Consider the following 13,628-nt stretch of genomic DNA (forward strand, 5'->3'; position numbering starts at 1 on the left):
TTACTAAGGATGCTGTGTATAAATATACCAACCTATGATATATACATGCGTTATTGTACATATCATAATTTGCCCTCAGGGTATTCAATATTATAACCTCACTGGGCTTATTTCGATTCTCTATTACACATTGGGCCCTCTTCTGCTGTGGTCAGTTCCATACAAACAACAGTTAACGGCAGTTTGTTTCACGGCAACAGTTCTTGTTAATACAATAAATCTATTGGTTGATAAAAATGTAATCTCCCCGACGGGGAATTGAACCCCGGTCTCCCGCGTGACAGGCGGGGATACTTACCACTATACTATCGAGGATTACATATAATCCTGGTAAATAAAACGTAAAATAAGTTTTAAGACTTGGGGAATTGGAAGTCATGTTAGTGATCGATCTCTGCCGTGATTATTTAGCCAAAAATATCCTGGTTATATATAGTAAATCTAAAGGACAATACTTGATTTAATCATAACAGAAATAAATTAGATAAGATAATACTGAATTGATATAAGTTATAGACCATCTTATTTAAAACAATACACGATATAAGCTATTTTTATAATACATACAGGGAAGCAACCCCATTATGAAACATTCACATCTGTTAATCTTTTTAAATTACATAATATTATGTAATTGTTTAGAACAATACACGATATAAGCTATATTTATACAAATTTCTAAATCATAATAGACGGAAGGGAAATAACTCCATTATGTCAAGGAAAACGGGATCGTATTCACGTCTTCTTATCAGAAACATCGCATCATCGCACATCAAATCACTTCAAATCGAAATTATTGTTTTAGATAACTGGTAAATCACACAAAAGCGATTTTGCCTCTTTAAGCAATTCATTTCATTACCAACTATACTATTCAAAAAAAGTAGGGGATATTTGATTTTTAAGTGTTATTAAAGTCACCTAATGAAACTGACGAAGAAACAAATGACAAAATGAAATGAAGTTCACATTCATCGATTTATTCCAAATGATCGTTAGACTAAGTAAGGCACAGACTGACCATTATAAGGGTAAAATGATACCCGGGGTCAAACAGCAAAGTTACCACAGCATCACAACCAAGTCAGTAACGGGTAAATCCTCCTCTGTTTGCCAAACAAGCATTGATCCGACGTGGCATACTCCTAATGAGACTTCTAAGGTCATTTTGGTCCAGATTGTCCCATTCCTGTTGCAACGCAGCAGCAAGTTGTTGGACATTGGCAGGGCGTTGTTGATGTTGACGTAACCTCTGTCCAAGCATGTCACAGACATGCTCGATGGGGGAGAGGTCGGGACTCAGTGCTGGCCAAGGTAATGTGGTGATGTTCTGTTGTTGGAGGTAACCTGTAACGATCCTGGCCCTGTGACATCTTGCGTTGTCATCCTGGAAGATGAAACGGCGGCCATGACGTCGTGCGAACGGCACAACATGGACTACCAAGATGTTGTCCCGGTAGTACTGGCCTGTAACACGCCCTGCAACAACATGTAAAGCCGTTCTTCCAGCAACAGTGATGCCTCCCCACACCATAACAGAACCACCCCCAAATCGATCATGTCTGATGACGTTAACGTCTTGGAAGCGCTCGTTTTGACGATGCCACACCCTCCTACGTCTGTCCAAAAAATCAACAGTGAACCTTGACTCATCTGAAAACATCACATTGCTCCAGCGTCGATTATCCCAGTGTTGACGATCCCTACACCAACGACGTCTTGCCTGAATGTGATGATCTCTCAAACAAGGGATCACGCGAGGACGTCGGGCGCGAAGGTGACCCCTATGCAGTCGATTCCGAATCGTCTGGCCACTCACTCTCACACCAGTGTCTGTTTGAAGACGAGCGCTGATCTGATTTGCTGTGATGACACGATTTCTCAAGGCCAAGGTACGGATAAATCGATCCTGGGCTTGAGTTGTCGCCCTTGGTCGACCTGAGCGTGGTCTGTCCTGTACAGATTGTGTATCACGGTATCTGGACCATAGCCTGCTTATGACAGACTGAGAAACATTCATCGTCCGCGCCACAACCGCCTGTGTTGTGCCGATCTGTAGCATGCCAAGGGCACGTAACCTTTCATTTTGGGTAAGCCGACGCATATCAAAATTTGTTTTCTGGTCACTAAAACAATTATACTGATGTTTCCACCCTGGAATTCAATGCCACAGTGACTGTAACATTCAAAGTCAGAGTCGTGCAAATCTTGGGTTGGACCCCCATGATGATCCCCAGCATCACCTGCATTCCATGCGGTAGCTATTGGTGCGTTTGGGCGTCACATGTAACTGGAAATGTTTCTTCTGTTAGGTTCTATAGTGACTTTTTTCGTAGTCATTTGCATATTTTAGTATTATGCCCCCAAAATCAAATATCCCCTACTTTTTTTGAATAGTATATATATAACTATGGTGGCTGTTAGCGGCCATTCAAATGTCATCTAATTTGTTTTGTGCGTTCCTTGAATTAAAACAGAAGAGAGAGTTTAAGTTCCAGTATTGACTCAAATCATAATAAAATACAAAATCAATACAATGTACAATTATAAGTCAATATATCTACAAATGAACTATGAGTTATAAAAGGATGGGGGGGGGGAGCTAACTCACTTGGCTGTGCAGAGGCACTATTCGTAAATCACGTTACGTGTCTAATTGTAGGAGGCGACACGTGTTCCTGATAGGCGGCGTAGCTGCCGATTTGTCATTTAAACGTAAATTAGTTGCATCTAAATTTAACTAATCATTTGCTCGTTTGATTTAGCTCTTAAAGCTTATATATGCAATTTACGCTCATACATGAAAAATAAATATGATTTAGCGCGCATATTAAAGTGCAGCCAACACTTTTGAGCTCAAACTGAACATTGACTAACGAATATAATTTGAGAACCATATGTTGCCATGGTTAATTCGAAATGATCAAATATAGTACAAAAAGGTTAACGAATATCTATACGTGAAATAAAAATAGACTATGGCTGTCCAATATCTACTAGTAGCCAATGCTTAAATAAGTCAATAATTAAACCAATCGCAACTTATAAACATTTAAGATACATATGAGAAATTACATATTATATACAAGAAATAATGTTTGGCTAAATAAAATATAATGGAGAATAAAATCATGTAAGAGTAAATAATCTAAATAACATTTTAGCTGATGAGGACAGCAAAACAGAATAACGTGACTTTAAAAATTATATCAAGGGATATTAATCTGCAAAGGCTGGCACGTACATTTAGCCAATTCTGAATGACTGTCTGTAATCTACCCCTCTATAATATGTCAACAAATTGTGATTGTTCTGATGATTTTATTTCTGAAAAGACAATATTTGCCGAGTTAATTCAATACACCTTTAACAGGGTCAGAAACACCATTGGACATCGTGATTGTTTATGAAAAATGTCATTTTTAAGTCGAATGACAACACTGACACCTGTAACATTGATGACACATTGCATCCACAGCTGGTATAATATAATGACGTAGATCTTGTAATATCACCGGATACATGTTCCTATTTGATATTCAACTTGAGATTAACAGTTCCTCAAATAAATGAAATGAAAAGAAATGGGGTTTAACGTCCTACTGTTTTGCTCCGAACTGGGCTAATGAAGACGGGCATACGCCATACAGTGTGCTATGAGGGAACTATTGCCCGGACAGCGGCACTACGGCCTACTCTTATATCGAATTCCAACTGTCAAGGGATCTTTTACGTGCTCGCGAATGTGTACACGGGACCTCGGTTTTTCGTCCCATCCGAACGACTAGACAGCTGTCCTTGTCAGCCCCTCCGTCCTGCATCACTGACAAGGGAGAACCACGCCGGAAAATCTGGATGAACTTTCTCGGCCAATGCAGTTCCTCAAATAACGTTTCGAGGATTTAATGACGGATTTTAATATAAGGTTGCTGTTAAAACCTATGCTACTTTAATATTAATATATAGATAGTTGATAACACATTTATAAAGTCTTTTGAGGACAGTTTCCTTTTATTTATAAATGAAGCAGATTTCAAAATGAATACTTGTGTTGTGATATCGCATACATCGCATACAACAACACATGGCTTTTCTAAACCCAGATTACAAGTTGAAGTCGATTTGTCATATTTGATCAGTATATCGAGACTATAGATCTACAGGGCGTAAGACAATTCTCAGTTAGATATCTAAATCATCCGGAGCCCGGAATTGTATCCTAGCTACTGCCGGAAGTAGGTTATGTCGAGTTATACACAAACTGTTACTTTTACCGTCGTTATCAAACATATACACAAATAGATAAAAAAAATGAGAAAGATATGAATATATATATATACAAACATCAATGCGAACTATCCAATGGAATGCAAGGTGAGAGAGCATGATTAGTTATAACAAGCTATGTAACAAAGGTGCTAGTCATGCTCACTCACCTTGCATTCCATTATAATAGCCGGTGTTGAAGCCACGTGGATGATGCCACGATTTCGTAGCAAAGGTGCATAACCCTGAATTACATCGAAAATTGTTAAAATTCAGCAAGTGCCTTCTTTTCAATAGAATAGCTGTATTTGGGGTGTGCTAAAACTGATGCGTGTCTGGGGTATTCATTAAACGTTAGTCGCCCGGCCATACATTACACTTTCTTAAGAGGTCGAATGGTTTTACACATGCGTGTTAGATTGTAAAGTCTCTCATTGAGTCGAGTGCGGTGGGTGACAAGTTTTCTCATGTCTCCACCCACAGTTAAAGACTCCTACGCGCAAGACGATACAAATAAAAATAAAGGTCAAATCTTAAAAATGGCGGTGTGCAAGCAAAGTAACCGTTGCATCATGATTGGCCATAGCACACTGCATGTCATAGGCTTGTCCTCGTCTCCATAACCCTATTGGTGTCGAAGACGAATAGGACATTAAAACCCACCCTCTTTCATGTAGTTAATGGCGAACCTGATATATTATTAACCAGTGGTCATAATCTATACTAATATTTGTGACTGTCGTTTGTTTATCTGTCTGTCTGTTCAGGGTTGTCGTCTACACTAGGGCTGTCCCGAGGCTGAAAGTTGGTGTGTAGGGGTAGCCCGGTGTGATAGTATTGGTTCTTTAATCAGGTTCGGATGACAAGACTAGTTTAACATCTTAAAATACTTTTATTCTCTGCTTCTTCTAACATATTATATACAAAACTTAAAGACTCCATAACTAGCTTGTGTTGAGAGAGCCGTGTCCTAGCTCCACTAGGCACGAGTGTGCCAACTCCCAACTCTTACATTACATGGCCTTAACTCCAAACCTGCGTGGCCTGCAGTTAACTACCAGACGTCGCCTAGCCTCCGACTGCTCCCATGTCCTGCCTGGACCTCTCTGTCTATGCCGTTTCATTCTGGGGTTTTAAACCTTTCTACACACAAAGAAATCTCAATAGGCATCTGGCTATAATGTATCATGTTTCATATCAGTTAACGTTCAGTATAGTTTATCATGCCATCAACAAGTTAAAGTTACATAATAACATAAGAAGATCTACAGGGGTCGGCCAGGTGGATTTCATATTCGAATTACTTTCACATGTCAAGCTGGCATTCAGTATAACATGATATTTTGTAACACCGGACTGGGGAGTAACATAGGCCTGGTGACGATGGGCTACCACTCCGTTTTCGGAGTTACGCTATTTCCGGTTCATGGCGACATATGTGTTACGTGGGATCAACCGCTATTATAAAACCCGGTAATTATACTAGACTAGTACCAATTAGCGGGAAGTCTACGTCATTATTACTTCACACGCTTATTAAAATGATAGGAAACTGACGTCCTGCAATTATTAATACTGGTTTAATACTACGTATTAGGTCTAACAGGATTGCTTGAAATGTGGTCGGCTTAAACTGGAGCTTTCCCAACATTTTCCAATGCTAGTTACCAACACAAAGAAATAGGCTACAACGAAGTTGAATATTATGAATTTGCATAACCTTTTAAAAGCCTGGTGTGAACTTAGAATGTACATAATAGTGATAAAAAAAACCTTAGTATGTCCCAAACCCAAAGAGATTTTATTTATTTTATTAGCGGGGGTTAGTGTATGGAAAGCTCGAGCTAAAGGAAGCAACTGCAGATAATCGTTATTTATAGTCCGTGTCTAAGTAACGTAAATAACAATCACTCGACCAATATCCCAACAATTTGATCTGTGACTCCTTAAGACCGGCACTACTAGCCCAGGTGGCCGCGCCGCTCTAAAATAATGTCACCCTCCCCACCCCCGCCCCGTAAGTAGTTAGATCATAACCCAAAAGTCGCTAAATACGATAAAATGCGATAAAATGCTTGGAGAAAAGCATTATATGATAAGCATGAACCATCATGCAGTACACAAAGAGGGTGATGGGCTTGCACGTGCATGAACAAAACGCACACTAGTCTGGAGGTTGGGTGTTCGATCCCTGCATTGTCCGAGAAAGTCCATCCAGATTTTCCGGCGTGGTTCCCCCATGTCAGTGATGCAGAACGCGGGGCCTAACAAGGAAAGCTGTCTAGTCATTCGGATGACACGAAACACCAAGGTTCTGTGTACACATTGGCGTGCACGTAAAAGATCCCTTGACAGTTGGAATTCGATATAAGAGTAGGCCGTAGTGCCGCTTTCCGAGCAATATTTCCCTCATAGCCCACTGTATGGTGTATGCCAGTCTTCATTAGCCCAGTCGGAGCAGAACAGTAGTACGTTAAACCCCATTTCATTTATGAACAAAATGGGTTCCATGTTTTTTCCGCCAATTTTTCATTTTAATATATTAGCCATATATTTTTTTCCGCCCCCAAAAAAGAAAAAAATATATTAAAAATATACATTAGATATTTTCAGTAATTTTTATTACATTTTTATTTACATAAATACATACAATATACATATGATATTACACGTAATAAAATTCTTCTCTGCTTTCCAGAGGCGAACTTTTTGAAAGCTTTTTCAAAATCTTGGGTAACCACTTTCCTTTCCCAATATTAAGTATCATTAAATTACACAGTGTATTTGTTTAGGGGGTTGAGTGGCCGAATGGTTAGCGAGAGAAAGAAATGGGGTTTAACGTCCACTCGACACAAACTAGGTCATTTCGGGACTAACACATGGTTCAACTTTATTTCAACCATTCGCTTGCGCGTAGGGGTCTTTAGCAGTGGGAGGAATGGTTAGCACGCACGCGCTGTATCATACGGTCTGTCATTGAGTCAACTGGCGGGGTTTCGATTCCCCGGTTGTACGTGATAAGGAGTAGGGTCGCCTGTCCAACCTCGTGGGTTTTCTCCGGGTCCTCCGGTTTCCTCCCACTGCTAAAGACCCCTACGCGCAAGCGAATTATTGAAATAAAATAAAAATGACCAAGTTTGTGTCGATTGGACGTTAAGCCCTATTTCTCTCTCTCCCCTCTCTCTCCCCCTCTCTCTCTCTCTCTCTGGTTTTTAAATAATATTTTGTCTACTACATCCTTTTTCACAGTCTGCAGTTCCCACAGGAATTGTGAGCAAGTGCTTACTAATTTCACAAACACTAGGGAATAAATATATCATCTTTAGGCATTAAATGTTATCTATACTGTTAATTAGACATTAATTAACTTATCCAGGGCATAATCAACTCTGAGTGCCATCGTTAGCCTGCGATATTTACTGGATTAGGATCCGATCTGCTGCTCTACGCTCATTCATGATTAAATCAAGAAATGGATAATCGAGACTATGTATTGTATCGTACCGGCTTTAGTAATGATGATCGAGGCTAGGCCCGAAATTCGAGTGGATCAATTAGACCGAAATTTTCATCAAATTCCCTTTACATTATCTAGTTTTTAACTATTATAGTGAAAACTGCCAGCTCTTTATCTAATCTCCCATAATGTATCTTTAAGGGAAATTTACAAACAGCAGTAGCCTAATAGTAACATCATCCAAATCCGACAATTGAACATAATTTCGAAATGCCATAACTTCTTCAGACAAAGTAAAAGTGTCGAGTTTCAACAAATATTATCAACAAAGGCTACATTTGACCAGTATTCTTACTGTGCCAGTCTCTAATATATAATTTATTTGGATCTCTACATTATGTAAGGACGTGGAAGAGCCACGAACCAATATTATGTATGGTTTAATGGTCGAGAGCTAGACATTATGTAATATATGGATACTGCACGAGGCGTTAGCCGAGTGTTGTTTCAATATACACGTACTACGTAATGTCTTTAGCTCGAGACCATTAAACAACTTAAAGTTGCAATTTCATATTTTTAAGTTATATTTTTACAATATATTAAAATAAAGCCTTAAAATAGATGGTATCTTTAAACAGTCCTACCTTGTTAAAGAATAATCCTATTAATCCTATAATTCACTATTGCCAGTTGAGAAATTGGCAAAAATATCATTTTCATCTTCAAATTCAAACGTTTGAAGATAACTACTCCATGGTAAAGAATAGAAAACAAGAAAGGTAATTGGAAGGTAATTGTGTTATTATTTCCGGTGTAAATGAGTTTTAAGTGTGAGAATGACACCTATAATCGTATAATAGTGAGTTGACAACATATTGAGCAAAAGACATAGAAATAATTATGTTTTGACTTTCTTAGAAAATATGAAATTGTATCTTTAAGTGTGGTTTAGTGGTCGAGATATAGTCATTAAGTAATTTGCACAAGAATACAATTATTTGTTTATGTGTTCAGTCTACTAGTAAATGACGTCTAAGTCGTTGACAAACATAGAAAATTTTGAAATTAACGGTCTGTAGCTGGGTGCCGCAACACGGAGACTTTTAAAGCACAAAGTTGAGCCGGCAGTCATTCCATAATCCAATAAACTTTTGTTATAGTCATGTACTTTACTCATATTTCTTACATGTCCGTATTTTGAAACATAATATTCCACAGTAACTGGGCATCCACAATATTGCTCAAATTGCATCTTTAAATCTCGCAGTATTGTTGCTGTGTTGACCGTTGCCTGGACCGAATGTTTGTTCGTTCGCCATCTGAAATAACAACATTAGGGAATATATTACACACTGGAAGACTTTACAGGCCTTCATAATGACGCCAGGGTCATCTTTTGGCACATTTGACCAATTTCCGCAAATTGGGCCCTGCACTATATAACTATATAGTTACACGCAGAGGTTCCGACTAACGACTTTTGTTTCCCAGACATGTCGTCTACCTGACAAAAAAGGCTGGAATATAAAGAGGGAATCTCGACCAACACGGTGATCTTTTGTTTACTGAACCACCGAGGAGCCACTGTGGCTATGTGTGTAAGGCGCTGGCTCGCTAGCCTGGAAGTCGGGTGTTCGATCCCTGCATTGGCCGAGAAAGTTCATTCAGATTATCCAGCTTGGTTCCCCCTAGTCAGTGATGCAGGACGAAAGGCCTGACAAGGACAGTATCTAGTTGTTCGGATGGGACAAAAAACCGAGGTCCCGTGTACACATTGGCGTGCACGTAAAAGATCCCTTGTCAGTTGGAATTCGATATATGAGTAGGCCGTAGCGCCGCTGTCCGGGCAAAATTTCACTCATAGCACATTGTATGGCGTATGTTTTCATTAGCCCAGTTCGGAGCAGAACAGTAGGACGTTTTAAACCCCATTTTATTTCATCATTTACTGAAGCATTTGTAAAGATAAAAGTCGATACTCTAAAAAATGGATGCAGGAATCATATATGTAAATACTAACTTGTTTTTAAGCTTAAACTTAATCAATATTTGAAATCTTTCACATTCTGACCAACTGTAAACATCATCAGCACCAGAAGCAACAGCAGTAGTAGCAGGAGCAGCAGATACAGAAGAAAAAATGTCATCATCATCATTAAATGGAACTTGGTAATCTCTTTGTGATGTAGATAACTGACAACTATCGGCTGGGATTTGGTAATCTATCCGCGTTGTACATACATTAAATGGAATTTGGTGTTCCCTCTGTGTTCTACATGCATTAACTGAATGTGGGTGATCTGTCTGTGTTGTGAATACATTAAATGGAATTTGGTGACTTGTGTGTGTTGTAGATTCAGTAAATGGAATTTGGTGACTTGTCTGTGTTGTAGATACAGTAAATGGAATTTGGTGATCTGTCTGTGTTGTGGATACATTAAATGGAACTTGGTGATCTCTCTGTGTTGTGCATACATTAACTGGAACTTGGTTATCTCTCTGTGCTGTGGGTACATTAAACGAACCTTGGTGATCTGTCTGTGTTGTGGATACATTAACTGGAACTTGGTTATCTCTCTGTGTTGTGGATACATTAAATGGAACTTGGTGATCTCTCTGTGTTGTGGATACATTCACTGGAACTTGGTTGTCTCTCTGTGTTGTGGATACATTAAATGGAATTTGGTGTTCTCTCTGTGTTGTGAATACATTAACTGGAACTTGGTGATCTTTCTGTGTTGTGGATACATTAAATGGAACTTGGGGTTCCCTCTGTGTTGTGCATACATTCACTGGAACTTGGTTGTCTCTCTGTGTTGTGGATACATTAAATGGAATTTGGTGTTCTCTCTGTGTTGTGGATACATTAACTGGAACTTGGTGATCTTTCTGTGTTGTGGATACATTAAATGGAACTTGGGGTTCTCTCTGTGTTGTGGATACATTAACTGGAACTTGGTTATCTCTCTGTGCTGTGGATACATTAAATGAAACTTTGCCATTTCTCCCTGTTGTACATACATTAATCGGACCTTGTGTTCTGTCTGTGTTGTGGATACATTAAATGGAATTTGGTGATCACCCTGTGTTGTACATACATTAACTGGAATTTGGCGATCTGTCTGTGTTGTGGATACATTAAATGGAACTTGGTGATCTCTCTGTGTTGTGGATACAGTAAATGGAACTTGGTGATCTCTCTGTGTTGTGGATACAGTAAATGGAACTTGGTGATCTCTCTGTGTTGTGGATATCTGACAACAATCTGTTGGAAATTTGTAATCACCTGAACAATAAATATACCAGCAATACATAAGTAGAACAAAAATTGTTAGCTATGTGTATCACGTGTTCATACGACCACACCCGACAATAAAAATTGGACCCCTCCCCCAACAACCTCCATATCTCCTACAATACAAGAGATAAGTTAACGCTCACAAATCACTCACATTTGTAGTGCAATAACTCGCTTTTGCGTAAGTGTACTTAGTAGTGTGTGTGTGTGTGTGTGTGGGGGGGGGGGGGGGTGGCATGATAGAAACCTCAATGGCACAGGTCATGATCTAAAGCGCATTAATTTGACCAAACACTTCCGCCATTCTGATTTTCGAGAACCATATTTTGATTTTCACTGGCTCAAAAGATTTTTAGCAGTTGGGGAAAATCATTAAAATGTTGTCTCCTCTAGTTTCTGAATACCAAAATGATTACAGTACCTTGAGGGGGTGATTCATCTGGAACGGAGCTGTCTGGGAGCTGATCATTCGCGTTTACTTCTTGAAGATTTTCATATGGATCATATTCAGGGGATATACCATTGGCAAGATTGCAGTAAGGTTCACAATATATACTTTCATCGCTTGGTGAATCATCAGCATCAAAGCCATGATTTTGGGTACAGTAAATAGATCGAGATTGGTTTTCACTGAGCATGGATTGTCGCCTTGCTAGGTCCATGAGTTCACTAATCTTCGGTTCAAAGTAATTTTTGATCGCTTCCATCACATCTGTTACGATCATGGACCTACAACCAAACAATAATGGGACACTATAATTTTCCATTCTGTATGGCATCTCGTATAGCAACTAACTATTTGTCAAATAAGGACGATGAGGTACCAAGAAGCAAAGTTGAAAGACAGAACTGCCTCTGGTAGTCACTTGAACAATACCGCATTTTCACAGCTTAATTCCGAAATCTGCCACACACCCCTCCCCTCCCCACACCGTTCCTTAAATCTACTACCTTTGTCTACGACCCTGATTTATATCTAATCAAAGGTAAAAATGGATAAACTCAAAGCCTCGGGTTAGTATGTGGGCAATATCTGAAAATTTTCACAGCGTAATTCGGAAACCTGCCTCCTTAAAAACTACTTTATTTGTCTACGACCCTGGTTTATATCTTATTACATCGATTTTATTTTAGTCCCGAGGCAGAAAGTGTAAGAATATTGGATTCTCAACAGTTAATTTGTGGTCACTGGCGCTATGCTTACCTTTCTCGGTTTGGAAGGATTGGTCTTGGTTCTCCTGAGCTAGATTCCCCAGCCCTTGTGTCCCCGTCAATCATCACATAGCCATCTTCTTCACTTGGTTTCTCTGTGTTAGCATTGGAAATGTTTCGTGAATGTTCAGAAGCTGTACAATCGCTATATGTCTCGCTTGAGTATTCAGAACTTGCCATGGATCTAGATTCCCCAGCACTTGTTTCCTCGGCAATCATCTCATAGTCTGATTCTTCACTTGGTTTGCCTGTGTTAGCATTAGGAAAGTTTCGAGAATCTTCAGAAGTTGTACCATCACTACTTGTCTCGCATTGTGACACTCCACAGCTTGAGTATTCATAACTTGCCATGGAACTAGATTCACAATCCCCTGTTTCCTCGTCAACTATCACATTGCCTGATTCTTCACTGCAACGACCAACACCCAGGCAACTCGACTCATTAACACCAGCTCTCCTTGCAGTTTCTCTTAGGGACATAGACCGAACTATGCTACTAATAACCGTGCCATTTGCCGCCTTCCTTGACCCTTGCAGAGGCGTAATTCCCCCACCCTGCCGTGTCTTACAGTCAGTCACTACCTTGCTGCCAGTCCGTTGACTGGATTCAATATTACTGGTACATTCGGCATTATAGTGTGAATCATTGGTGTCAGAGACAACACAAATGGTTCTATAACCATTTCTGTTCTCAGAGGCATCAACGGTGGTTTGAAACGATTGCTCATTTTTGACGGATCCATTACTTCTTTGACGTCTATCACTAATTCTTCGAACTCGATGTTTACGACAGTTATAAACCACACTCTGTTGATTTCCGTTCCCTATTTGTATATTCGCCTAAAACGAAATGATAATAAATAAAAGAAAACGAAACTAAATACAACAAAACGAAAAAAAAAATCGAAACGATAAGAAACAAAACGAAATTATAACAAATGACACGAAACGATAATAAATAAAACGAAACGATAACAAATAAAACGAAACGATGATAAATACGGAAGCGTATAGGGGTCATGCAAAATTTTGTAGAAGGTCTCGAGATCCTGCGATCCTGTGATACTTTCTCGAAATCCCGTGATCAGCTGGTAATTTTCTCGAGATCTCAATTTAATGTTCTCGAAATCCTCAGATATTTTTCCTGAGATATTGACATCCTGTTTAAATTTTCTCGAGATCCCGAGTTAATATGAAACCTTATATGATAGTGTCTCTACGTTGTGAAGCAACCCTTGTCCCAATACTTCGCGCCAAATTTGGTAAAAAAAAAATACTCTAACATTTGTTACAAAGGAAAACTGCTTACTAATGAAAGAATATACGGACAATCGATAGGACACCCATGATTTACACTAAATTTGAAATATGATTAAAATCGATTGGGTT

General features: G+C 39.2%; 1 protein-coding gene and 1 non-coding gene across 2 annotated transcripts; both read right to left on the reverse strand.

The window, feature by feature from the left end:
* Nucleotides 1-243: 243 nt before the first annotated feature.
* On the reverse strand, nucleotides 244-315 carry Trnad-guc (transfer RNA aspartic acid (anticodon GUC)). Its single transcript has one exon. It is a non-coding gene; the product is annotated as a tRNA-Asp (tRNA).
* A 6,582-nt stretch (nucleotides 316-6,897) lies between these two features.
* Nucleotides 6,898-13,063, reverse strand: LOC126823335 (uncharacterized). Its single transcript, XM_050552110.2, has 4 exons — nucleotides 12,232-13,063; nucleotides 11,449-11,756; nucleotides 9,750-11,015; nucleotides 6,898-9,048 (listed from the first exon to the last, which is right to left on the reverse strand). Exons 1-3 carry the CDS (start codon nucleotides 12,717-12,719, stop codon nucleotides 10,519-10,521), a joined length of 1,293 nt encoding a protein of 430 aa, XP_050408067.1. The 5' UTR covers nucleotides 12,720-13,063; the 3' UTR covers nucleotides 6,898-9,048; nucleotides 9,750-10,518.
* Nucleotides 13,064-13,628: the final 565 nt, after the last annotated feature.

The sequence above is a fragment of the Patella vulgata genome, chromosome 6 (genome assembly GCF_932274485.2).
Source record: "Patella vulgata chromosome 6, xgPatVulg1.2, whole genome shotgun sequence".
Classification (NCBI taxonomy): domain Eukaryota; kingdom Metazoa; phylum Mollusca; class Gastropoda; family Patellidae; genus Patella; species Patella vulgata.